Source organism: Panthera tigris, chromosome D1 (genome assembly GCF_018350195.1).
Source record: "Panthera tigris isolate Pti1 chromosome D1, P.tigris_Pti1_mat1.1, whole genome shotgun sequence".
Lineage (NCBI taxonomy): Eukaryota > Metazoa > Chordata > Mammalia > Carnivora > Felidae > Panthera > Panthera tigris.
In genome coordinates, this window is record NC_056669.1 from 15,077,697 (window position 1) to 15,104,107 (window position 26,411).

Sequence of the window (26,411 nt, forward strand, 5' to 3'; positions counted from 1 at the left end):
CTATGGCCCACGGACGATAAAGAGAGGGCATGGGCTGAGCCCTCAAGGTTCATAATCAAGTTGGGAGGGCAAATCACACTTGTGTGATGCTGAACGTCGACTCTGGGCTGCAGAGGACAGGCCCACGCCATGGGGCCTGCAGTGCTAACTTTCCCATCCTGGTAGCCGGGGTGGTAGGAGTTGGAAAAGGGAGGGATCCGTGTGAGCTGGGATTGCCGGGGTCGGCTTCCTGGCCGTGGCAGACTTGTGCTGGGAGACAACCAAACCGAAAGAGAGTCGGGCAGGCATTCTGCAGGTCTTTCTGGTGTGTCCCTTGACTTTTCTTCTCTACTTTGGAGCCTCCACAGGGTCTCAAGACTTCTGCTTACACAAAGGGTCTCTTGGGCTCCATCCATGAGGACAAGAAAGCCCTCAGCCTCTTGGCTTTAGGGGAGGAGACCAACGAGGAGGATGAGGCAGAGAGTGACAACCAGGTAATGATGAATCCTCTTCCTGGCCTGGGAACCCTTTGTCCTGTTTAGAAAAGTTTTTTTTATTGTGGTCAAATATATATAACATGAAAGTTACCATTGTAATCGCTTTTAAGCGTGCAATTCAGTGTGATACAGCACCACTATCCATCTCCAGAACTCGCTCAGAATCCCGAACTGCAACTCTCTACGCATTGAACAGTGACTCCTCAGTGTCCGGTCTCCTCTCGTCTATGTTCCATCTTTAATTTGCCTATTCTGGGTGTTGCATTTAAGTGGAATCATACGATATTTGCCACTTTATGTCTGCCCGTCTTTTACATAGCATGTTTTCAGGGATCGTCATGTAGCACATATGGCTGGGTAATTCGTTGTCTGAATGTGCCACATTTTGTTAATCCATTCATCTGTTGATAGACGCTTGGGTTGTTTCCACCTTTTGGCTGACCTCTGCTGCTTTAAAAATAAGTCAAGTGATTTTCTAGCCCGCAGCTTCATTTCTTGCCCAGTCTATGTACCTCCTAGGTCTGACCCAGAAAGCAACAAACAAGGAGCTTCTTGGCCTGCATCCTGGGCTGACCAGCTTCCTTGACTTACCCCCTGTAATTGTGTTTGTTTTCAGAGTGTCCGCAGCTCAAGTGAGCTTCTTAAGAACCTGCACCTGGACATTGGGGCGCTGGGGGGTGATTTTGAGTATGAGGTAAGAGCCTGAAGCCCTGTAGACAATGCCTCAGCCTGGTATGCTCCTCCTTCCTTCTTAAGTCTTTCTCCTTGTGGGATGTGGATTTAGAAGGAGAACCATCTTGCCCCAAAGCTGTCTAGATGGGATTTCTGGGGTTTGGGGAAGCACAAAGGGGGAAAGGAATTAATCTGTTCACTCATTTGTCAGGTAACCACCACTGGTTGAGTGTTTCCGCGTGAGGCACTTTGCTGGGCGCCGTAGGTCACGCAGGCCTAAGTTAGATGTAATTACTGCCCTCTAAGGGTTTACAGCCTCACAGAAGAGAGACTTAAATTATTGGAAAACAGAATAGAGTGCAGTGAGGCTGTAAGGAAGGTGAGAGGGGACTTTAGGGTCTCCAAGCCACGTGGATCAACCAGGAAAAGGCTCTGTTGGGAAACTGACCTGTGAGGTGTGCCAGGGGGAGGACGACGCACAAGGCTGGCCAGGCAGAGGTGAGTGGGGAGGGAGAAGCCCACACGCAGCACTGCACAGGCGGAGGGTGCAGGGTGAGTTTGGGGAAGGTGAGGGCGTCTCTCTCGGCTGGCGTACAGAGCGCACGTAAGAGGTGGCCCATGGAGGTAGCTTGGGCTGGGTCACGGGGGACCTGAACGCCACCTGAGGAGTTTGAATGGGGTTACCCAGGCACTGGGAGCCAGCAGAGGTTTTGTAACAGAGGCGTTGCGTCCAGAGTCTTAACAGTGGTTGAATGTCGACCACTGTACTGGGCCCGGTGGAGATACAGGTGTCGGTAAGATGGGTTTGGGCTGGCCTCGTGGAGTTTGCAGCTGGAGAGAGAAAGAACACTTGGTACTTGGTGTTTAGTGAGTGCTCAGAGTTGAGTAAATGACTGTCCAGGCAACCGTAAAGCAGGGCAGTATGTGCAAAGGGCTTGGGTGCAGGTGCCCGCTTGGGGGGAGCTCTGTGGGGGAAGAAGTTACTTGTCTGGAGATCAGGAAAAACTTGAATAGATGACATTTAACCTGGCTCTTGAAGAGTAGGTAGGTTTTAGACATGGGGGTGTAAGGGATATTTTAGGCAAGTGAACAGCTTGAGCAAAGGCGCAGGGCCTGGGAAATGCAGACTGTGGACGGGAATAGCTTCCAGACTCTCCCCACAGTAGTCCTGTCGCTTCTGATCTCTGTCCCCTTGTCTGTCCTCTGTTGCCACCAGAATGTTCTTTAAAACAAACAAAACCCAAAACTCAGCATGGTGTTGTAATACTTACAACCCCCCATTGTGTTTTTCTACTTGAAAAGGAACATTCCCTACTAGATACCCTTTGTCTAATAACTAATATTTATTAGTTTTTAAACAGTTAGGATTTCTCCCCATATTCCCTAGGCATTCACACAGCCAGTAAATCATCAAGTCAACAGCTCAGATTTCCCCAAACTTTTAAATACTGATAGCAGGCTGAATTACGCTTTTCACAAGTCTAACATATAAAACTCTTTGACAGGGTGCCTGGGTGGCTCATTCGGGTAAGCGTCCAACTTCAATTCAGGTCATGATCTCACAGTTCATGGGTTGGAGCCCTGCGTCAGGCTCTGTGCTGACCACTCAGGGCCTGGAGCCTGCTTCGGATTCCGTGTCTTCCTCTGTCTCTGCCTCTCCCCTGCTCGTGCTCTGTCTCTCTCTTTCAGAAATGAACTTTAATTAAAAAAAAAAACAAAAAAAACAAAAACAGGGGTGCCTGGGTAGCTCAGTCAGTTAAGCGTCAGACTTCGGCTCAGGTCATGATCTCACGGTTCGTGGGTTCAAGCCCCGAATCAGGCTCTGTGCTGACAGCTCAGAGCCTGGAGCCTGTTTCAGATTCTGTGTCTCCCTCTCTCTCTGCCCCTCCCCCACTCGCGCTCTGTCCCCCCCCCTCTCAAAAATAAATAAACGTTAAAAAAAAAACCCCAAAAAACAAAAAAAAAACAAAAACTCTTTGACATACTTGAAACACTTTCAAGACACTAACCACTCACATTTTGCTAGAATGATCACAAAGCTGACCGGTAAAGCAACAGTGCCTGTATCATAGATTTAAGTTTGTTTTCTTATTATCTCTTACTATGTCCTCATCATCCTTTATCATAACTCTTATTGTTTCTGACTCTTGCTTCTTGATCTTCAGCTCACCTCAAGAGCCAGAGTTAATGTCTTGGTGGACGGAGATTGCAGATGCTGGCTGACAGGCCCTGGGTTGTAGGGAGGCCTTCCCCGGGTGGTTCAGCTCTAGCCATTGGGCAGAGCCTGTTTTTATTGGTCCTCTATTACCCCAGAAACCATCCAGATTCTTGGCTGTGCACAATCAGATAGGTTTAAAAAAAAAATTTTTTTTTAATGTTTATTTTTGAGAAACAGAGACAGAGTGCAAGTGGACAGGGGCAGAGAGAGAGGGAGACACAGAATCCAAAGCAGGCTCCAGGCTCCAGGCTCCGAGCTGTCAGCACAGAGCCTGACACAGGGCTCGAACTCACAAACCATGAGATCATGATCTGAGCCGAAGTCGGACACTTAAGCAACCGAGCTACCCAGGCAACCCTAAAAAAATTTTTTGATTTATTTTTGAGAGCGAGAGAGAGAGAGAGGGACACAAAGGATCCAAAGCAGGCTGTCAGCACAAAGCCTGATGTGGGGCTCAAACCCCAGCTGTTAGATCATGACCTGAGCCGAAGTCAGTTGCTCAACTGACTGAACCACCCAAGTGCCCCTCAGATAGGTTTTGATGGTGACTTTAACACTTTCTGTGAAATGTGACACTTCCCTCCCGCCCACCCCCCATCTTTATCATCAACCTGATCTGTGTTTACTTTGAAACTGTTCCCCATGAGTGGGGCCTGGTCTGTTTGTACTGCATCCAAAGCCTTCTCGGTGTGTTTGATTCCCTGAAATGACAACTTTGTTTCCTCTTGCCTGCCACTAAGACCTTACACTGCTGATGTGAGCAGTAGCTCACGTGTGAAGCCTAGAAGGATGACCATGAACTGAAGAGGGGCATCAGGGGGACCTACTGGCTTTTGGAGGAAGTAGAAGAAAGTCTCCAGGAGACTGAGCACATTGGGAGTAGAGACTCTGCCCTATTCACGTGTACATGGCCGGCTCTGGCCCACTGCTTGGAACCTAGGAAGCATGTGGGTATGTTTTGCTGAGTGGCTGAGAGAATGAATAGGTTAATGAATGAGAGTGAGCCCTGCCAGGACAAGGAGGGGATCCCTTCAGGTTGTATGGTGCTTTTTTCTTCCCTTGGCTGTCCCAGGTCCTGACCAGAGTGGATACTCCTGCTGTCAGCGGGTGGATTGAAGATCCCACTGTGGATCCGTCATGGTGCACTTAGACTTTGGGCTGATTTTTGCTTCATAAATGTCAACAAAAAGGGGATCTTTGACACGTCCTGGATTTCCAAAAGCTTCCTTCTGATGATTATATGCTTCTTTGGGGGGAGTGGGAGCCTTTAAACATATTTTTTATAACCTCTTTAATAGAAATAGGCAACTCAGCAGGGGAAGTGTCTCTAGCATCTCAGCAGATTTCATTCTTTTGTCACATGGAGTGTTGGGTTCCTGTGGTCTAACCCTGGGAGGAAGTGGGGCTTTTCCAGGCAGAGAAAGAAGGGCAGTGCTGAGGATGAACAGGGGTTTCAAGAGAGACAAAGCTGCCTCTGTTTGGACCACACCCTTTGAAAATGGCGTTTGTCCCAGTTTATAGACTCTGGATCCTCTGAGCTGCCCCTTTGTTCCCGCTCTTGGGCAGCACCCCAGACAGCCCTGGGTGGAAGTGTCCTGCCGAGCTTTGTGCTCCCCTGTCTCTGTGCCATCAACAGTCACTTTGCTCATGATTCCATGAGAGGGCAGTAGGATGGCGAGAATGTCTGCTTCTCTCTCTCTCTCCTTCCCCCTCCTCTCCTGCTTTCAGTGTAAACCCATTTCTAGTCTATTACAGAATCAAAGGGGATAGGTTCATGGAACAGACTCTGAGAATGGGTGTGAGTGAGGAGGGGAGGCAGAGGGGTGGGTGAGCAGGCAGTGTGTGGCCTCGTGGGGCTGGTAAGAACCCATCATTGGATCAAAGGAGAGGGAGGAAGCTGGGCTTAGAAATAACAGGATGATGTCAGTGTGATTGGGAAGTGCTAACAACATGGGGTGGGGGACAATGCAAAGACTTGAGACCAGCTGGGTGGGAATGAGACGTGGCAAATAACCTAACTGATGGTTGGCTTAGGAGGTTCAGCTCCCCCGGCCCCCACTCTCTCCCTCCCAAGCCATGTGGATTATAGTAGCCCCTGCCTTTTGGGGGGTATGTTAAATATTCATGAAATCTCTGGCACCGCCTTCCTCACGCAGATGACAAGGTTGTTTTTGAAAAGGCAGCAGATATTTGCCTTGAGATACTCAGGGGCCTGGGGCTGTGACAGGAGGAGGCAGAGCACAGATCAGCTCAGAGCAAAGCGATGCCGAGGGGGCAGCGCTCGCCCTGGTCTGTGTACCTCACAGAACCCCAATGTGGGAGGCAGTACGCCGGGGCCTGGAATATGCGTCCTGGGCAGGTCTCGGCCCATGGGGTGGCGACGAGCAGGGCTGTGAAGGGTGAGGGGTCTGGAGTCAGGTGGATTTTCCCAGCACTCTGTCACGCACTGCGTGTAATCTGCAACCAGTGTCCAGTCTCCCTTGGACGTTACCTCTGACTGTTGAATTGCTGCACTTGGTTGGACACGGGCTCAGGGGATGCGAACTCCTTTATTTTAGTATTAGCCATGTTTTAATATCTTAATATTCAGGGCCTCTGCACTGGCAGTGTGGAGCCTGCTTGGAATTTTCTCTCTGTCTGCCCCTCTCCCCACTCCCCCTCCCCCGTATGTGCGTGTGTGCATGTGCTCTCTCTCTCTCAAAAATAAGTAAATAAACTTTAGGGACCCCTGGGTGGCTCAGTTGGCTAAGCATCTGACTTTGGCTCAGGTCATGATCTCTCGGTCTGTGGGTTCAAGACCTGTGTCGGACTCTGCTGGCAGCTTGGAGCCTGGAGCCTCCTTCAGATTTTGTATCTCCCTCTCTCTCTGCCCCTCCCCCCACTCGTACTCTGTCTCTCTGTCTCTCTCTCTCAAAAATAAACATTAAAAAATACATAAAAATAAACTCTAAAAAAATCTTTTAAGTTTTTTGATGTTTATTTACTTTTGAGAGAGAGACAGACAGACAGTGTGTGAGCAGGGGAGGGGCAGAGAGAGAGGAAGACACAGAATCCGAAGCAGGCTCCGGGCTCCGAGCCGTCATCACAAAGCCCAATGCGGGGCTTGAACCCACAAACCATGAGATCATGACCTGAACACAAAGTCGGATGCTTAACCGACTGAGCCACCCGGGCAACCCTAAAACGGTATCTTAATGTTTAGGTAGACAGGATAGTCTACACCCCTTGATGGGAAAGTCTTTTGAAGAATTTGAGCTTGAGAAGGGCATAGACTGGGCGTCACAGCCTTGCGGCCTGACTACATTCTCTCATGTATACAAATGGGAGTCTCCATCTGTGTCAGGTGTCCTCGGATTTTGGATAGGCTACTTGTTTTTCCATCATCTTGAATATTCATAGTTAACATTGTTTAGCTATTTTCCGTTTAATAAGCACCGTATTAAATAGAGTCTAATCCCTGCGTAACCTTGTAAAATAAATTGTACATCTGACTTTCACAGAGTAAGAACTCCTCTATCTGCATGACACCCTCATTTTGAAAAATCCGGTCAACAAGTATTCACTGCGCACTTATTACGTGCCAGATTCTAGGCACTGAGGATAGCAGGGAGCTGATCTGGTGAGGGAAACCCATAGGAAGTCAGCAGTGACGATACGGTAGATGTTGTGACAGGACGGAAAGGCTCATCTCAGGACAGCTGCCCCAGGGATCAAGGAGGGCTTCCTGGAAGATGTGATACCGTGAGGACCAGAGGGAGTTTGTTAGGGTAGATCGTGTGTGTGTGTGTGTGTGTGTGGAATGTGCATGGCATCTCAGGAGCAGGGAGGGGTCTTCCTGGAGCTGGGCCCTGGCAGGTGGCTCTTGAACACTGGGGGGCCCCCCAGCCACATTGGGGTGGGTGCCGAGGATGCAAGCAGTGACCTTGTCCTGTGCTGTGCGGAGTGTGTTGGTGGAAGAGGAGGCTGATTGGGGCCGTCCTGATTGCCCTTTGAGCTTCTCCCCGCGGCAGGCCCTCGAGGGAGGCAGGGGAAGCAACTTGGTGGGGCTCAGAGGGTTGACCGTTTGCTAAATGAAGTGAAGTAACCAACAACAACAAAAAAAAGGTGCATGGCAAAGAGGAAAGTGGCACAATGTTTATCCATAGGAGGAGAGGACGCCTGCAGGGTGTGGCTGCCTGTGCCCCGTGAGAAGCGGGCAGGGGCTGGGCGAGGAGCCGTGGGCCATGTGGGGAGATGCGGACTTTATCCCGAAGGCCACGCGTGCTGCTGTGGTCTGACCCTCCTTTGTCCCCTAATCCGAGGTCTGTTGCCTTTTTCTCTTCATGAGATGACCGCAGCCAGGGTGGTTTGGCTCTGCTTGCTTTTGGTAGAGTGTGGCTGGCCAGACACCCCTCTCTCATCCTCAGGAACTCCCACCTGCTGGGAGTCCGTGGAGGCCCCTCAGACCGGGCACCGAACTCCTGCTGAGTGTCGGCCGCGGTTGCAGCATCGGGACGGGGAGACCTGGCCCCGCTCTGCACGCGTTTCTCTTGAAGGGGAGCTGTTCCTCTCGGCCCTTTCTCTTAGCCCGGAGACCTTGGCGAGGCTACGGATGTCGGGAGGACGGGCGGCACCAGAGGGTGCCCTGCCCAGGCCTGAGGGAAGCCGCCCCCTCCTCCCTTTCACCTTCTGCTTTTCTCCCTGGGACAGGCCTGGGGCTGATGACAGTATCACCACTGTGTCCCCGGTCCCTCGCTTTGGGCAGCAAAGGCTCAAAACCAGGGCTCTCTGGGACATTGCCCTTTTCTCCATTCTCAGCTGAATTCCTTGAGGGCAGGATCTACGTCTTGTTAATGTGTGGGTCCCCGGGCAGTGTCTGGCACATAGAAGGCACCCGATGAATGACTGTGTGCATGTCACAGTAAAACATTAGTTAACATTTATGGAACACCGACAGTCTTCCAGGCACCGTTCTCAGTTCTTGAGCTCACTTAGTGTTAACTCAATTAACCTTCCCCAAGCCCAGTGAGATAGGCCCTCTTGCGTCTCCATATTTTAGAGGAAGAAACTGAGGCACAGGGAAGTTAAATCATTTGTCTAAGGTCACTGTAAGTGTGGGGCCAGGATTTGAACCCAAGTAGTGCGTCTCCAAAGCTGAGCTCTGAACCACCCTGCTTTCCCGCCTCTCAGTCATCCTTGGAAAGTTTGGGTTGACTTGTCCTTAGGCTGTTAGACCTGCAGGCGGATGGTTGTGTCTTTGTGTTCAGTAGATGCTTTGACAGACAGACAGCATCTGAATGCTGCGTTTAGGGCTTCTCCGGGGACCACTGAATTCTAGTCGTCAGGCCCCTTGTTTGAGTTTCCAGGTTGAGGAAACAGGAAGTCTCAAAAATCCCTGCTCAGAAGTTACTCACCCTGGCAGCCCCAGTGATGTTTTCTGGGAGGAGGGCTTTTCTGTATTTCAAGGAAGGATTTGCTTTTTCTACGTTGGCCGGCTTGAAAGGTTTTTCCTAGTCTTCCGAAAAAATATTTTTTTTAACGTTTGTTTATTTCTGAGAGAGAGCGAGACGCAGAGTGCGAGCAGGGGAGGAGCAGAGGGAAAGGGAGACACGGAATCTGAAGCAGGCTCCAGGCTCCGAGCTGTCAGCACAGAGCCCGATGTGGGGCTCGAACTCACGAGCCGTGAGATCATGACCTGAGCTGAATCAGTTGCTTAACCGACTGAGTTACCCAGGCGTCCTGGTTTTTCCTAGTGTTTAAAGTGAGGTTTGTGTGTGAGAAGCAGGGTGTGGCAGCTGGAGAGGGTGCTCCTTTTGAGAGACCCTGCTGAGGGCACCACAGCAATGACAGCCTCCAGCTGCAGCACTTTGATCTACCCTGGCTCATGCCAAGGCCGTGCTTGTCGATGGAGAGCAACAGACCCCAGAGCAGGACCTTTTCTGCCAGATGTGGGACTCTGCCGCGCAGGCCAAGACTTCCTCAGAACTGGGCCCTTCCTGAGGCCACACCTGTTCCGGCCCCTGTCCCACCCTCCCTGTCATAGGTCAGACCTGTGTTCTGAAGGTCTCCCGACCCCTGTATCCTTCATAGCCGTTTCCCTCCCAGTTCGTCTTATCTTGGCTTCTTTCTGCTTCTCAGAGCGTGCGGTTGACAGTGCCCCAGACTTGCTTGTACAGGGGAGGCTTTAGGAAGAGAGCCACCCTCATTGCTATTGAGGAAGGTCGGTTTTTTTTTCCCTGCTGCTTTTTAAAAATGAACACATCGAAATTGTACACTTTGGTACTTTTTTTCTCCCATGCGATTTTCCATCATCATCATCACCATAAATACATATTGACTTTTTAAAAAATAAATATTGACTTCTGAGTCTGCAGTCTTATGATTTGGCTAATGGGGCTGGGACGAGGCATTTCTTACTTGAGAACATAATAGCTGGTGATGGAGTTCAGTGCACTGGTTTCTGAGCCTGTCAGTCGTCGGGTCCGGTTGGGTGTATGCAAATCACCAGAGACTTTTAGATTCAGTAGATCTGGAGTGGAACAGGGAATCTCTGTTTTAAATAGCTGTTGGGGTGTTTGATAACGGGAGCGCTGGCCCGTACGGGTCAAGGAATGACGGTTCCGTCTTGTTGCAAGTCTCTGAAATCATTTGATTAATTCTGATGCCTCCTTGTCTGACATGGTCTGCTGCCACCCAGGAGTCTCCAAGAACAAGCCAGCCAGAGGAGAAGAAGGATGCTTCTCTGGATTCAGAGGCTGCCGGGCCCCCCACTCCCGGCAAGCTCTTCAGCCAGGATGCAGACAGCAGTCTGAGCAGTGCCGATGGCACAGGGCAGCAGGGAAGAGGGGCGAGCGCGTGGCTCCTGGAGAAAGAAAAGGATGAGAAGAGTGATTCAGGAATACCCAGGAGTGGGGTGGACCCTGGGGGCAGTCAGCCTGCCAAAGCCAACAAAAAGGAGGCACCAGAGGCCCCAGCGGATGTAGGAGAGGAGGGTTCCAGGAAGGGAGAGGTGGAAGGAGGCGCCGAAGGAGGAAGGAGGCGGAAGGAGGAGCCCGAGGAGGAAGCCTCTGTCCAGAAAGAGAGCAGATCGGACGCCAGCGAGGTAAGGCCCCTGTCCCCTGGGAAGTTGCCCCTCCTTCCCTGAGCTGCTCTCTTAAGCCCCGTGCAGATCCCCATCCCCACATCTTCATTACTGAGATGGGGAGCTTCATTTGCAGTCCCTGCAGCGGGCTGTCAACGTGGCTAGAACCCTTCGTTGTGACAGATTTGCCCAGACCCAGCAGGCAGCCAGATCCTGAATGAAACTCCAAACCTGCTGGCGTTAGAAATTCAGGGTAGATGGGGCGCCTGGGTGGCGCAGTCGGTTAAGCGTCCGACTTCAGCCAGGTCACGATCTCGCGGTCCGTGAGTTCGAGCCCCGCGTCAGGCTCTGGGCTGATGGCTCGGAGCCTGGAGCCTGTTTCTGATTCTGTGTCTCCCTCTCTCTCTGCCCCTCCCCCGTTCATGCTCTGTCTCTCTCTGTCCCAAAAATAAATAAAAAACGTTGAAAAAAAAAATTAAAAAAAAAAAAAAAAAAAAAAAAGAAATTCAGGGTAGAAATTGGCCTTTCTGTTGGCACCCTTCCAGGATGTTTGTGTTCTTCCGTTCTACCTACTTGGTCTTTCTGCCTCCTCCTTGTACTTCTCGACACCAGTCAAGGGTCGCTGCTGTCTGTGTTTCAGTAGAGAGGGGAGGATATGGGTGAGGGTGGCAACCATTGGGAGCATTTTGCCCCAGGATCGGTCAGTTAGGCTACCAGAGGCTCCTCTCATTGATGGCCCGGGGGTCTTACTTTGGCAAGACCAGGCAGTGACACGGAAGTAGTTCCCGGTGCCTGAGGCATCTTCAGTCGTCCGACCCTTAGTCCTGCTCCTCTTCCAGCCAAATGGGGAGGGGGTTCATTTAAAGGGTGTTAAGCTACTTCTTGGAGAAGACAGTCCCGTTCTGTTTTCTAAGACAGCAAGAAGCCCCCCTGCTGCCCACTTTCCAACCGTCTCCTCTCCACTTCACTTGGCTTTCCTTCCAGGTGTAAACCCTTGTTGACCCGAGTCAGAGAGTGGCTGTCCCTATGTAGCTGGGCTGGGCTGTTCAGCCTGAGTGGGGTGGGCGCTGCTGCGTGTGTCCAGAAAGAAGGGGAGGGTCCACAGCCCCCTTTCAGGTTTTCTAGAAGAGGTGGGTTTTGGTTAGGTCTCGAGCTGCGTTGGCACCTTGGCCTGAACGGAATTCCCTGGGAAGTGATCCCAGCCCTCTCTGCTCCACTCTGGGTGACGTCTCTATGGGTCTGTTTCCCCAGGAATTGGAGATCAGCGAGCAGGTGAAGGAGCTGCAGCTGTCAGACTCCGCGGCCTCTGACCCCAAGTCCTTCCTGGAACTGGTGAGTCTGAGGGGGGTGGGGCAGCAGCATGGGGTAAAGCGCGTGGCTTTGTGAGCCCCTGCGGTTCGTTTTGCCTGGCATCACACAGCTTGTAGGTGGGAAGTCAGGACTCAAACCTGGATCTTGTCTAACTCTGGTCTCTCAGCCCATTAGCTAAGAGTAAACGCTGCCTACTTCACAGGTTTGCTATGAGAAGAAGGTGAGGCAAAGAATGTAAAACGTTAGCCTATAAACATCAAATAACTATAAGCTATTATTACTGTTTCTTGTTTCTGCAGTGGGAATTGTCTGGGAGATACGTGACCTAGAGCCTCTGGGCTGTAGCAGAGACATTGCATGAATCTAGGAGGTTAGAGACTGGTTGTGTGTGTGTGTGTGTGTGTGTGTGTGTGTGTGTATTTGTATTTGTGGGACCACCGAGCAATGGCACGGCCCGGTCCTCAGGCTAGGAGGGCTGCTGCAATTACTGTTCCAAAGAGAAGACGTCGTCCTGGAATGTCACCGGGCGTGGTTGCTTTGTCCCAGGCCTTCCACGCAGCCTGCTGTATCCTGGCCCCCTCTGCCAGGTCTGTACCTACAGGGAGTAGTCGAGGGTGCTTTTTGGCAGTGCATCACCTCTGGAAAGTGTGCTCCATCTGTTTGGAGGAGGCGGATCAAAGGGAAGGGATTAGCGGGAGAGGGTCAGGGATGAGCGGTAATGATAGGAGGGGGTGCAGAGGAATTAGGAGGCTGCGTGCTCTAGCCCCTCGCTGAGCCACGGGCTTAGGAGGCAGATGGCAGCTGCATTAAGTGGAGTAGAACTCTAACCGAAAGGAAAATGTCACTAAAAAAGAAAGCCCCTAAGCTAGGAAGGGAAGGCAGAAAGTCGTTGTTGGCAAAAACCATCGTGAAGAACAGGCACGTCTCAGGACTCTTGGAAGCCAGGGCTCCATCCCTTCTGAGGGAGTCACTGTGTGGACAAATGTGCCCATGAATGTTTTTCTCCTCTATGGGAGTGGGTGGGGGAAGCCATGGACAGCAGGACCAGACCTTGGCTGGGCATCCTGCCATGTATCAGGGCTGATGACAGAACTGTCCCTATTAGCATGCTGTCAGGTAGCAATCCTTCACTTGGTTCAGCAGGGCTCTTGGGCTTGGAGGGGGCAGGATCAGGGTCCTGTGGCAGCCAAAGGGCGACGGGGAGCTGGCACCTGTGTGGGTACTTGCCGCCTGTCCCAAAGAGAAGCCTGTGGACAGAGCACCGCTAATTAAGCCCCATTGTCCAGAAGGGCAGTGGGGGAAGGGAAAGAGAAAGCTGAGAACCGCCATCATGCCTCGTTTCAGTGCTGCCCACAGGTCTTGTGGGCACTTTGACCTCTCTCCTGGTACCCTGGTTGGCTCTCTCCTGGTGCCCAACTGGTGCCCTGGTTGGGCACCAGGAGGGAGAGACGACTGGAAAGTGACATGATTGGCAAAGAGCTTGGACTTTGGAGTCAGCCCAGGGCACATCTGACCACCAACCAGCCCCATTGTTTATCAGCTACGTGGCTTTGGGCGAATTACATGTCCCCTCAAACGTGCTTCCTTATCTGTGAGATGGCGATAAGGGTGTCAGTCTCACGGTTATTTTTCCCTCCATGGTTTTATTATGAAAAAAAAAAAAAAAGTTTTTTTTTTAAATATTTGAGAGACAGAGACTGTGTGGGTGGAGGAGGGGCAGAGAGAGAGAGAGAGACACAGGATCCGAAGCAGGTTCCAGGCTCTGAGCCGTCAGCCCAGAGCCCAACCCGGGGCTCAAACCCACGAACTGTGAGATCATGACCTGAGCCAAAGTTGGACGCTTAACCCACTGAGCCACCTAGGTGCCCTGGAAGATTTCAAATATACAGAAAAATTAAAAGGATTTTAGAGTGAATACACACATACTCACCACCTAGGGTCTTCAGTGAACATTTTACCATACTTGCTGTATCACATGTCTTTCCAGATTAGTCACAGTGTGATTTTGAAGATGAGAATAATCGGTAGATGTAAAAACCTTTAGCGCGGTGCCTGACCCGTAGTGGGCCCCTTTCTGGAAGGTCGGGGGTGGAGGAGAGGCCGTGACACGGACGATGCCGACCGTGACAGGGGCAGCGCTGACCTCCCCCTCCACTCCCTCTAGGACTTCGGTTTTCGCAGCCGGATCTCAGAGCACCTGATGGATGTTGACGTGCTTTCCCCAGTCCGCCGGGAGGGGAGTCTCTCTGGATGCTGGGTAACCCGAGCTGAGCCCTGCTTGTCCCGGGCTGTGTTTCTGGGAGTCCCCTTGCTTCTAACTCAGTACGGCATGGCCCGGGCTGTGTCTGTGAAGGCCTCCCAATCGTTTCTGCTCTTTGCTGCTCTGAATTGAGTCATCCTCCCTGCCGCCTGCAACAGACAGTTATCTGTTCATTCGTTTATTTAGCAACGACCAATTTGACCAACTGGTCAAAGGTTGACCCATTTGCTCATGTGCAAAGCTCTGTATAGACTGTGTGTTTCAAGGCACTTGCCAACCTGGCCCATTCAGCCTCTTGCAGCCTCATCCTCAGAGCACCTGCCACACACCGGCCGTGCCCACCGAGCGCTCGCTGTTCCCGGGGCACACGATCCACCTCCTTCACTGCCCTGCCTGCCGTTTGGTTTCCCCTTTTGTTCCGAGCCCCTTCTTGGTCTTGGAGGCCCACCTCTGACGTCACCTCCTCCAGGCAGGGTGAATTGTTCTGTCCTTTTGCTACCCTTAGTGCTGCTCCTTTTGGTTGATGGGTCTTGGGTCTGTCTCCCTCCTAGATATAAGCTCTGTGCGGGCGTGGGAAATGTCTGCCCCACAGAAGGGTAGGAATAGATAGATGACTCAGACACACGTCCTATCCTTAAGGAGCTTGAAGACAAGAAAGTCACTTTTTTTCCCCCTCCGTGGGCTTGTTTAAGAGAAGATTTTGGCACATGGTGTCTGTAGGTTGAAGGGAGCATTTGGTTTGGGTGAAATGGAAGTTTGCCGAGTGGAACAAACAAGGTGTCCGATGCGAATCAGGTCTGGGAGCCCTTGGAGGACTAAGTGCCGAGTCAGGGTAGAGCTTTTAGGCCAGTGGCACTTGAGGTCACGTGCTCCTCTCAGCTCTGGCTGGTAAGCCTTGCCGTGCTACTGCCCAGCCAGCAGATCGAGGCCGGACCTTGGTCACACCTGTTTGTAGCGCTGGATGAAGGGTGTAAAGGCACACACATAGCGGGATTAGTGAGGAGGGGTTGGGAGCAGGGAGTTGGTAGGCCCTTTTGGCAGTAGGTAAGTGGGAAAGTCAGTGGGCAGGATGGATTTGCATAGCTCTGGTTCCAAACTCTAGCCAATATCCGAATCCTTGGAGGCTTTAAAAAAGAAAGATTTCTAGGTCCTGCCTAAGACCCAATGAGGCCAGCAGCCCTTTTTTGGTACATGCCGGTCGGCACGTAGGAGTAGCAGGGCCTGGCCTGGATCCGGTTCTCACGAGGCACTCTCTGAGGCAGACAGCCCCGGCACAGGAAGTCCTAAGCTGGACCTCTTGACCAGGGTGTTGGGGCACCGAGCAGCGCCAGGCACTCAGGTGGGCTGATCACACAGAGCCCCTCGTGGGCCTTAGTTACTCCAGCTGTCTCCTGTCTTCAGGCCATGCGAGGGTTGAGCCAGGAGGTGGAGCTGAGGAGACAGGGGCAGCCCTTTGTGGCTCTGACAGCACCACAGGTGTGGTCCCCTTTGTCTTCGGCTCCTCCGGCCAGGGCCAAGGCAGAGGCTTAGAACCGAACTAAAGTTCTAAAAATTTCATGAAAAGTTCATAAAAATGTTTATGCAGCTTTTTTTTTTTTAATGTTTATTTATGTTTGAGAGAGAGACAGAGCATGAAAAGGGGAGGGGCAGAGAGAGAGGGAGACACAGGATCCGAAGCAGGCCCCAGGCTCTGAGCTGTCAGCACAGAGCCCGACGCAGGGCTTGAACTCATGAACTGCGAGATCATGGCCTGAGTTGAAGTCGGATGCTTAACTGACTGACCCACCCAGGTGCCCCTATAATTTTTTTAATGTTTATTTATTTTTGAGACAGAAAGAGCATGAGTGGGGGAGGGACAGAGAGAGAGGGAGACACAGAATCCGAAGCAGGCTCCAGGCTCCAAGCTGTCAACCCAGAGCCCAATGCAGGGCTTGAAACTCATGAACTGCGAGATCATGACCTCAGCTGAAGTAGGATGCTTAACCGATTGAGCCCCCCAGGCGCCCCTTACGCAGCTTTATCGAGATGCAGTGGACATATGATAAACTGGACTTACTTCACATGTGCCACTGGATAAGTTTTACCATATGTGTGTCCCTTTCAAACCATCACCATAGTCAGGATAATGATTACAATGAATTAAGAACATGAGTTTTATACTAAATTACAAAAGTGACCATGAAGTTGTTTCAAATAATCCAGAAGGTCAAAGCCTTCCACTTCCTGCAGGCTTACTGCCACAGGTGGGGACTATTAACGGTTTCCGTGAACACTTTTCGTGTGCCTTCCCAGAAAGTTTTCAGTGTACGTGGAAGTCTGTGTCTGTTTTCCATTTATCTTTTCCCTCCCCACAGAAATTGGGACTGTGTCACAAAAAGTGCTTGGCAATGTGCTCTTTAACTTAGAGAGCAGCTACGGAATAGGCCCTTGACTGATTTCTCAGTAATTTCAGATCTCCCTCACTCTCCTTACTAGTCGTGTAGCGGTGTGCTTTCTGAATGTACCGGGATTTATTTAGCCGGGGACCAGGTCATGAACACAAAACCCTGGAGCCGAGTTAAGGGTGGGCCAGCGGTGTCTTGAGCACAGTTGGGCCAGGGGTGTCGGGTGTGCTGGCCGTGTCCCCTTTCTGAAGAGTTCTTTTCTGGGGCAAAAGGGTCTGGGGATCAGCTGCTGCTCTACTCCAAGGCCCTCTGTCCGGGCGCTTTCCCAAGGTGGCCCCTTCTGTCCGGCAGAGGGGCTCGTGTGTTTCCGGCAGCAATAGAGATGAAACAAGTAGGAGGCAGACAGACTTGGTAGCTCGTTCTTTCCGACCCACGGCTCAAGCCCCCCGTTTTTATCACGATCACCCCACTTTGCTGTCCATGTCCCATTGGGGTTTGTTGCGTAGAGTGTCCGTGTGATTTTTTTTTTTTTTCTCCTTGCAAGTGACAGAGGGAGCCGTCTGCCGAGCTCGGTGTGATCCGTGGGGGAAGAAGGCTGGAAGGGACGGGCGGGGCGGGGCCGTTATCTGCAGGCTCTGGCCAGGCTGACGTGATGCAAAGTGGCAGTGCTGGCAGGCAGCCTCGTGCTGCAGGCACCGGCAGGTACTCACAGGCGGCATCTCTATTTTTAATGTAATTTCGGGGAGCTGGCTCCTAGCTCAGGCCCTGCCCTTCCTCGCCCATCCAGATGGTAGAGTCGGCCACAGCTGCTGGGGCTCCGGCTGCCAGCGGAGAGGCGTGGGAGGCCGTGTGCACGGGGCTGGGGACACGGCAGTGCGCCAGCCCGGCCGGAACCCCACTGGGGAAGACAGAGTGAGTTGTCTCCTGCCCTGCCTCTCCCGTTAACCCTCACGTCCCGGAACCGACAGGGCGCCTGTCATTGTGACAGAAGGGGTAAGGGCCCTCGAATGGAGACGGGCACCGGCAGAGCTGAGGTTTTATGCCTTAGGCTGGGGAGAGGGGTGGAGAGGGGACACAGGCGCTGGCATTTGTGGCACGCCTTCCCTGGGCCACGAGTCAGGCTTTATGTACGTGATCAAATGTAATCGTCACCTCGAGCCCCGTGAGCTGAGCTTTACTGTCCCATTTTATGTATTTGTTTTTTAAAAATGTTTGTTTATGTATTTGGAGAGGGAGAGAGAGAGCATGAGCAGGGGAGCAGCAGAGAGAGGTGGGAAGAGAGAATCCCAGGCAGGCTCTGCGCTGTCAGCACGGAGCCCGGTGTGGTGCTCGATCCCACACACCATGAGATCATGACCTGAGTTGAAATCAAGGGATGGATGCTCGACCGACTGGGTGACCCATTTTAGAGCGGAGGAGACAGACTCCCCAGCTGGGAACCGATGGAGCGCCCCCCCCCCCCCGGCACTCCTTGGGCAGCTTTATCGAGATGCAGTGGACATTTGATAAACTGGACTTACTTCAAAGGTGCCACTGGATAAGTGAAGTGGAAACACAAGAGCTTGAGTCCAGGCCGACTGCACTGTTAGCCCCCTGGGCCCCCCCCTCGCGGAAAATGATTGAACTTACAAAGAACAGCCCTCTTTTTCACCCGCTTGCTAAATTGGCCCAGACTCCCAAGCTTTAAAATGAGATTTTGGGTTTTATTTTTTGGATGGGTGGAGTAATCAGTCCCTGACTGGGAAGGGGGCATCATCGTCTACTGATGGGCCCTGGGTGCTTGGGGGAGCCCAGAACGGGGCAGAGGAGCACCCTGTCTTCCTCCCTTCGGATGCCCAAATGGTGCTCTTTCTGTCTCGTTTCAGCACGTCCCCATCTCTCCAGGGTCCTTCCTTGCTAATGTGCTTGGCCGCTGCCCCAGTTCTGCCCGCTTGACTTTGCCGTCCCTGTACATCACCGATACTGGAGGTCCAGGCCTCCGTGGATTCGGGGTGTTCATGGATGTCTCGGCCTTGTCTTGGCAACTGTCAGTGAAGGCTTCCAGTGACGGGAGGAAGGGTTCTCTTTCTCGTACGTGTTCGCCTTTAGCTTCTGGCTCTGCACGCAGTGACTGTGGCATCTGGCTCATCGTCCCTAGGCCAGCAAGGCCGGCCCTGGGAGCAGCTGCGAGCCTGGGGGCTTAGCCGGAGCTAAGTAGATGGGCCTCCTCTTCTGTGTCCCGAGTGGTCCTCATCCACTCAAGAACCACCTCTCAGCGTGTCCTCCTAGGCCCGAGAGTTGGTTGGACGGTTGAGGGACCCACATGCAGACCTCTTCAGTAGGCACTTGCCACTGCTACTTGCCCACAGGCCCAGAGGTCGGGAAGAGAAGACAAGGACGGCAGCCAGTCCAGCCGAGATGAGCCACAGAGCAAGCGGTGCAAAGGCTCGGAGAGGTACGGTACGTGGGAGGCCGCCCTCAGGGGCTGTTGGGATGGTGTGGACTGGGGCAGAACCCCTGGGTTTGGTGTGCGTGGCTCATCGTGCTCCTGCCCGCGGGCAGATGGTGAGCGGACTGGATGGCCTCGCAAAGTCTGTGCGTGTGTGCACGCGTGTGTACGCGAGCATGCCCTCTGACTCTGCACCGAGACAGGAGTGTGGGTGCATGTGGTGGGACTTTGTATACCGCTGTGGGCCAAGGCTCTGTGCTCTTCACTGGAATGGGTTAAGCTGTGTGTGTGCCTGGTCATGGGCCAGGGCTGGAGGAACTTTCTAGAGGGTCAGTACTACAGCTTGAAGGTGATTTGGAGAGAGAGAGTGACAGACTAGGAGGGAGAGACCAAGGTTTCCCGCTTCTGAGGCTGGAGCCTGAAATGAGAGAGGGAAGGGCTGCTACCCTGGAAGAGGAGGCGGGGCAGTCCTCCTGCTTCTTGGACCTTGAAGAGCTGCGCGCATTCCTTCTTGCCTTTGTGCATTTTCTGCAGTCTGACCATTCGAGTCTGGTTCCTCTTTTTCTCCCTACTTTCCGCTCGGCTCTTGCATCCCTGCCTGGCCTCAGTGATGGTGAACGCTGGGAGCGGATGCACCCATGAGGGGGCCCAGCTCTCGCCCCTGGGCCAAGCGGATGCAGTGCAGGGACCCGGGAGGGCTGAGTCTAGTCCAGGCAAAGGGAGAGCTCAGTGGGGAGTCTCCCCCTCTTGCTTCTCTGGCTGCCTTGCCCTCCGTGGCTCCCCATGGACGCAGGGCCGGGGCTGGAGCCCTGCCTGGGAGGAGGAGTGGACCCAGGTCCACGTACCACGCTCGCCAGTTCTCTCCCTGCTCTCCAAATGGTGGGGCCTGACTCTGCTGCTCTGGCTGGTCTGACCAGGTCCTCTCCTCCACTTGTGCCTGGGAGGCGGCTCCAGAGTCCCCTTCAGAGCCAGGCCACCGAAGAAGGGCCTCCGGAGGCCTCTGAGGGGCAGCCTGAGCAGAAGCGGGCAGAGGAGCCCGGGGAGGACACTGCAGGCAGCTCCATCCCTGCCGGTTCCCTGAGGAGGTAAGGGGGACCTGGAAGCCTTCCAGGTGTGTAGTTGTGTGTGCGGGGGCCGACAGGGACTGGCAGGGGGTGCCTGGGGAAGTGAGAAGCCGGGGACGGTTTGCAGCCTAAGCAGCAACCTCAGGTTTCCATTTAGTGTCCCCCGTGAGCTGGAAAATGAGGAAATGTGCTTCTCCCTAGTCCTCAGTCTACAGCTAAAATTGGGGTGCCCCCTCCAATTAGGGGAGCCTGGAAACTCCTGAACCAGGAAGTATCTCTTCTGATCCAGCTGTCTTCCTGCTGGGGACCTGGGTCAGAGACTCTCCCCCACCTGAGCTGTGCCGTGCCTGCGCCCAGTCCCCACCTGCCAGTGCTCCCCACCCCTCCCGGCGGTCCTTCAGCAAACCCAAGTAGGGCCCCGTTGTATGCTGGGCCCCTGGGGGAGGGAGGTGCAGAGTCCTAGGCTTCCCTGAGGCCAGCTGAGAGGGCCTTCGTGCCCCAGCCTGGCCCAGAGCCTGGGGTACATCGGCCAGATCTTCTGTTCCCCCGGTGAGAGGAAGATGCTGGTGTCAGAGCTGGTTTTAGAGCACATCCAGCTGGGATGAGTCACTGAGAGAAGCCAAGCAGAGCGATGTTCAGTCGACAGCATCCGCTGCCTACCCCGCTGTGTGCCGAGCGGCTCCTTTGGCGCCGTAACCATGCACGGCCCACGTGGACGGGCCTCTGGTCTTCAGTGTAAACGGCCTGGGAAGAGGCAGGTGGGGGAGAGTGAGGCCTGAGATCAGGAAACTCAGCTGGGGCTACTTCCCTTGTCCTCATCACAGCTCTCTGACCCCGGATGGGTGCACTGGGGGCCTCTCGCCTTCCTACTGCTTTTAACACCGTTGCTTCCTCAATGCTCTCAAGGGAAGAGACCCCAAGCCCACCTGCCGCCCCCGAGAGGGGCAGGGAGCAGCGCTCCGGGGCCGAGGAGCCTGAGGAGGTGGCGGCCAGCCCTGCCGCACCAGCCTCTCCAGAGGTGTAAGGGCCGGTGTTCATGTCTGTCCCCGTCCTCCTTTGTGTCTGTGTGGTGTGAGTGCCCACCACTCCTGGGTGGTTGGGAGGGGATGCTGTTGCCCCTGCCCAGGGGGAGCGGCGGGGGAAGATTGCGTGTGCCCCTCATCGTGTGCAGCCGTGGTCACCGATCTGAGTGTGGGGTTGGCCAGGTCCCCGGGGCTCCTGGTCAGGGCCTGAGGTATGGAGGCGGAGGGGCGGGGGCACCTCCCGGGGTAGCAGTTTTTCCTGTTTTCCCCTCCACCTCGCACTATTTTTCGCTTTCTTAAAAACATTTTATTGAGGTGTTTACATACATGAAAGCACATATATCTGAACTGTACAAGTCAATGCACATTTACACGCAGATCAGATGTGGAACATTCCCGTCCCTTCAGGAAATTTCCTCATGCCCCTTTCCTCTCAATCCGCCACCCCAGGACACCGCTCTTCTGGCTTCTGTCCTGTAGATTCGTTTTTCCCGTTCTCCAACGGGATGTAGACGGAGTTATGCAGTATCCGGTATATGTGTTTTGGGCCTGGGTTCAAAGCTCACCAGCACTTCTAAGACTTGGAGATCAGTGAGCTTTCCTCCTCCCATTTCCCTTTCCCCTCCCACCCCTTTTACAGATGAGGAGACTGAGGCTCACGTGAAGGGATCTGCCCAATGTCACGTTGCCGGTCGGTTGCATAACTAAGACGAGGCTCTGGTCCCTGGAGCCCTAGACTTCCGACTCAGCATGCAGCCACGGCTCCTTTTCTCTACAGGGACAGAGAGGAGCCAGGGTTATGCAAATTTTCCCATCTGTGAACCGAGCGGTACAAAAGGATCATGAGCTCTTGGGACTCGGGCCGTTGACTAGAGACGGGTTCACTCACTGGTTACTCACAGGCAGTGCCGCCGAGGGCTGGCAGTGCACGTGAGCTCATGACTTTTGTCCTCACCACAGCACTGCAGAATGATGTAGGGAAGGGACAGCCCCACTTCTCAGGTGGTGACAGCTCTGACCCTGAGGAATGACCTGGCTTTCCCAAGTCTCCTTGGGGGCTGTGGACAGCAGGTCAGGGTGTTTTCTACGAGGACAGGAGGCGAGTGTGGTTCAGAGACAGGACCCTCTGGGCAGAGGTCAGAAGGCATCTTCCTGGCGCCTCTGGGAGGGAAGCTGGGCAGTGAGGCTCCTCCCATCTGTCTTGCTGATGAGTCCCCTTACTTCGTGTTTCTCCTCCCAAACCAACAAGGCCGCCCCTTCTGGGTCTCAGAGACATTCCTTGACCACACAGTTTACACAGAACCCTTAGGAAGTATCTTCTGTTCCTTTGCTGAGTCTTTTCAGGCCCCATAACGTCCTTGTCATTCACGTTCACAGCTACGTTTCTGTGTTTTGTGAGGAGTGGCCCTGTGTCTGTGTTTCATTTGTTTGTACCTGCGGGGTTCTGATTTATGGAGGTGGCTGAGTGACAACAACAGGCCGGTGCCATTAAGGAAGAATTTATTACTTACGCTTCCAGAGAGAAGAGGGCGTGCCACACCATGCCAGGCCACCTGGGGGACGGCCAGGGTGTGTCAGGAGGCAGAAGAGGCGAGAAGGGAGAGCACAGCCTAGAGCCTTTGTTGGGGTTTCCCTGGGAAGGAATAGGCGAGGCAGGGTAAGTACCTTGAGTGAGTGTAGGACTGGACAGTATGAATGATTTTGGTGGGCTTTGGGCTATGGGGGTGGCCCTCCAGTTGCCCGGTGTGAGTTATGTAAGGAGATGCTTGTGGTCTAGCCTCCCTGGGGGATCGGTTGGTCTGCATATGAAAGACATGTTCTTTCATATACATATTTCATATACATATATATATTTTCATATACATGAAAGACACGTTCTTTCACATAGAGTTGGCTAATCCTTGGAGGGCCAGTCTCTCTGCCAGCAAACTTTTAAAGATGTCAAAACATCATCATCGTAAAATAACACCAAATAAAAAACCATGATTCATAGAATCCGTCACCTTTCACAGATGTTGTCAAGCCACTCAGGAGGAGTTAGGGGCAGAGGGCGGGCCAGCAAGCGCTGTGAGGCCAGAAGGCCTGGGTCTGGGACACAGGGATTGCCTCCCCTTGGTGATCCCGGCGTCTTTCCTGAGGTGCTTGTAGAAAGGGGGCCCGGGGGGGTGAATGAATGAAAACACCTGGGCCGAGCACGAGAGGGGACAGGATCTCTTCGCGGTTGTAGTGGTGGCACAGCCATTTCCGAATGTCCTGGGTGCCACAGCCTCCCTCCTCCCCACCGCCTGCCCTCCTTGCTTCTTCTCTTTCTTGTCTCGCAATGACTTGGTGGCAGGCCTGAGGTGATTATGCCCGCACAGAGCCTCCCTCTTGGCCACCGACTGTCGGAAACTGGGTCTCACTGATGCTGACACCCGAGGAGCGGCCTAGAAATCAGACCTGCCTCTTCCTCTGGAGGCTTCATCTTCCCAGTTGTCTCCTCAATCGTTCAGGGCATCGTTGACTGCCTTGGACCTAAGCTGGGCGTTTGGGATCATAGAGCTTTAAAACGGGGACACAGAGAAGAGGCCCGCGTGCCAGGTGTGCAGGCGTGCTCGCCGGGGCGTGTGGCCCGGGCACGTGCTGCCACGCCGTCTGAGGCCCCATCTTTCCACAGCATCTATCCCTGGGCTCCACATAGCTCCGCAGCCCACAGGGGAGAGAGACATTAAAAGGTACCGTCTCAGGGAGAAAAGATGTTTTCAGCCAAGGCTGGAAATGAGTTGGAGGGTTGATGAGGCGGAGAGCTGGCGGGGGGAGGTCCTTTCCGAGAGCAGGACTCTCAGAGGAGGTGGCGGCCGCATGTCTCACATCTGCGTCGGTTGGGCTATGTCAGGGGGTCTGGAGGAGAGCCGGGGACTGGAAGGGGGGCCGAGGCGGCGTTGAGAGCAGAAGACAATCGAAGGCACGACTCGAGGCCATTTCCAGGCTGAGTTATGATTTTAGGAAAGGGGGAAGGGAAGAGCTTTTTGGTATTTCAGAGACGTCAGTAGCCTTTTATGTCTTCCTTCTCTCTCTGGTCTCGAGGGGCTGAGATGGAATTCCAAAGCCCGTCTTTTCTTCTGCCGTTCTAATCTGATCCCGCCTGCTGCCTTCCATCTGCCGCAGCGAGGGGAAAGGGGGTCCTGCGTCCCCAGTCGGGGGCCGGTTCCCCTCTGCAGCCCCTGCCCCACTGCTCCCCAGTGGACCGTGTCCACACGCTGCTGAGGCTGACGGGGCCAGCGTGCCTGGCCTGCTGCCTGTGCACCATCGGGGCAGGTGGTGGGTGGTGGTTGTGAGGCGAGACCAGTCAGGTTGAGGGAGCTGGGGCTGCAAACTCGCACTGGCCTTTAGGAAGAAGCTGCTCTGGGGTGTGCAGTACTTTGACCCCTTGATGCTTTCATGGCCTTGAATGTTCTTGGGTTTCTCTCTGGGCATTTCCTTCAAGAACCAGAATACAAGCAATATAGCAACCTTCCTATAGACATCTTTTTAACCTTTATTCCTCATCTCACCACCCACCTTGTGCATCCACGTCGGCTCTGAATTTCTGTTACCCGTTTCCAAATATTGAGTTAACTCCAAGCAGATGCAAACGTGGCATCATCAAGGAGATTGGAGCGTGGCATTCTTGGTGCACTCTTGCTACACTCTTTGGCTTAGGGAGCAGTCTCCTGCCTGGCTGTTTAGGCAGCGTGGGAGGAGATTTCCTGTTCCTGGACCTCCACGGACTGTTGGGGGGTCTCAGGGCTAGGAGACATGCTGCGGCTTCTCTTGCTGGCTCATGAGCATTGGCCTGTGTTCAGTTTGGGAGGCAGAGAGTAGCCTCTGGGGGTGTCCCAAGGTGCTGGCGTGAGCCTCAAGTGGCAGGCAGAGCCCTAGTCGGGAGACGGAAATGGCCATGAACCGTCCTGGGGAAGAACCCACTGGGGACAGAGCTTCAGTCTTTCCCTATTGCTGTCAGCTCTTGAGCCACATCTTCAGGTTTGTACTACGGGCTACAACCTACCAGGTCCACTGAGAGCCTAGTATGGGCTGCCCTTCTTCCTGGACCGCCACAGTGAGGCTTGCCCTGTGAACAAATACTGCCTGGATCCTTGAGGGGGTAGCCTTCCTGCCTGCCCTTGTGTGAGCTGATTTGCGTATGTGATTCCTGACCCTGGGCCCTCCCTCCATTAGGATTGCGAGTGTGCTGTTCTGTGTGTGTAAAAGGTGGGATAGTAAAGCTAGTGAGTGTTGTTCTACCCTTGGCAGGCGAGCTACGGAGCCTGCAACTCCCCCAAAGCAGGCTTCCCTGAGGGCCATGGAGGAGGCCGTGGCCCACGACCTGGAGCAAGACCAGAGGCGGCTTCTGGAATCGAAACGAGAGAAGATTCAGCAGCTCCGGGAGAAGCTGTGGCAGGAGGAGGAAGAGGAGGTCCTCCAGCTTCACCAGCAGAAAGAGAAGTCTCTCAGGTCCTGTCCCTCCCCTTACGCAAGCTGCCTGGGTCTCGCGGTGACATGGGGAGGAAGGGACGCCCTCCTCCCACCCCGGACACTCATGGCCCCAGCAACACTCCTCCTTGGTGGCCTCTGTGGAGGAATGGGCTTCCTGGTTCCTCTCTTTGGGAGGGAGTTGGGAGGCGTGATAACAGCGGGACCAGCTGACAGTTTTTGGGAGATTACACGGGTCCACGTGCCTCATAGCTGCTAATTGGTTTCGTCCTGAGAGTGGGTCCCATGAGGTGTTGCTAGCAACCCTATCATGTTAAAGGATCTACCAGACGGATGAAGAAACTGAGGCACAGAATGGTTATTTAACTTGTCCAAGGTATCGAAGTTAATAAGCAGAGCCGGGGGCGCCTGGGCGGCTCAGTCAGTTGAGCATCCGACCCTTGATTTCTGCTCAGGTCACGATCCCAGCGTCGTGGGATTGAGCCTCATGTCGGGCTCCATGCTGAACGTGGAGCCTGCTTAAGATTGTTTCTCTCCCTCTGCCCCTTTCCCCCGTTCATGCTGTCTCTCTCAAGTAAATAAGAAAATAAATTTAAAAAATGCAGCAGAGCCAGAAGAACCCAGGCACTTTGTCCCTGGGGCCCATTCTTGGTAGTCATTGCCCTCTCTCTTGGTAGTCAGGGCCCTGTTAGGACCCAGCGACATTGGTAGGGACCACACAATATGGTGTGAGGTGCTATTTCCCAGGACCCAGAAGTTTCATTTGGGTTCCTACTCTTTGTGGTGTTGGCTGGGAGGCCCTCAACAAGCAAGACACTTAAGGCTGGGCCGGGCCTGTGTGGATGAGATTGTGTGTATACTTCATAAATAAGCTGGAGGTTACTTTCATAAGAAAAGGCTGTCCAGGGCTGGCACAGCGGCTTCAGAGTCACCAGGTCCCTGGTGGTCCTTTAATCTCTCTGCACTTGAGTGCTGGTTACTCTCAGGGCCTCTTCCAGTCCTGCTGAATCCCCAGCCATCGTGTCTGTGCTGCCAGCAGGGAGAATAGGGATAGAGTACGAAAC

The 26,411-nt window shown here is 53.6% G+C and overlaps 1 protein-coding gene across 8 annotated transcripts in view; it reads left to right on the plus strand.

Annotated features, from left to right (window-relative positions):
* The window catches only part of CEP164 (centrosomal protein 164), a 92,184-nt gene that overhangs the window by 26,418 nt on the left and 39,355 nt on the right, over positions 1–26,411 (plus strand). For 6 of the 8 annotated variants that reach the window (XR_006208204.1, XR_006208205.1, XM_042958084.1 and 3 more), the window contains 10 exons: positions 339–473; positions 1,093–1,170; positions 10,043–10,447; positions 11,678–11,758; positions 13,902–13,994; positions 18,730–18,815; positions 19,727–19,894; positions 20,780–20,893; positions 22,415–22,552; positions 25,168–25,368. Coding sequence is in view for 6 of the 8 variants with exons in the window: in XM_042958084.1 (XP_042814018.1) it covers positions 339–473; positions 1,093–1,170; positions 10,043–10,447; positions 11,678–11,758; positions 13,902–13,994; positions 18,730–18,815; positions 19,727–19,894; positions 20,780–20,893; positions 22,415–22,552; positions 25,168–25,368 (1,499 nt within the window). In the remaining 2 variants the exon portion in view is untranslated. The remainder of the gene's footprint in view (positions 1–338; positions 474–1,092; positions 1,171–10,042; positions 10,448–11,677; positions 11,759–13,901; positions 13,995–18,729; positions 18,816–19,726; positions 19,895–20,779; positions 20,894–22,414; positions 22,553–25,167; positions 25,369–26,411) is intronic. The other 2 variants (XM_042958088.1, XM_042958087.1) reach the window with 2 other exon arrangements.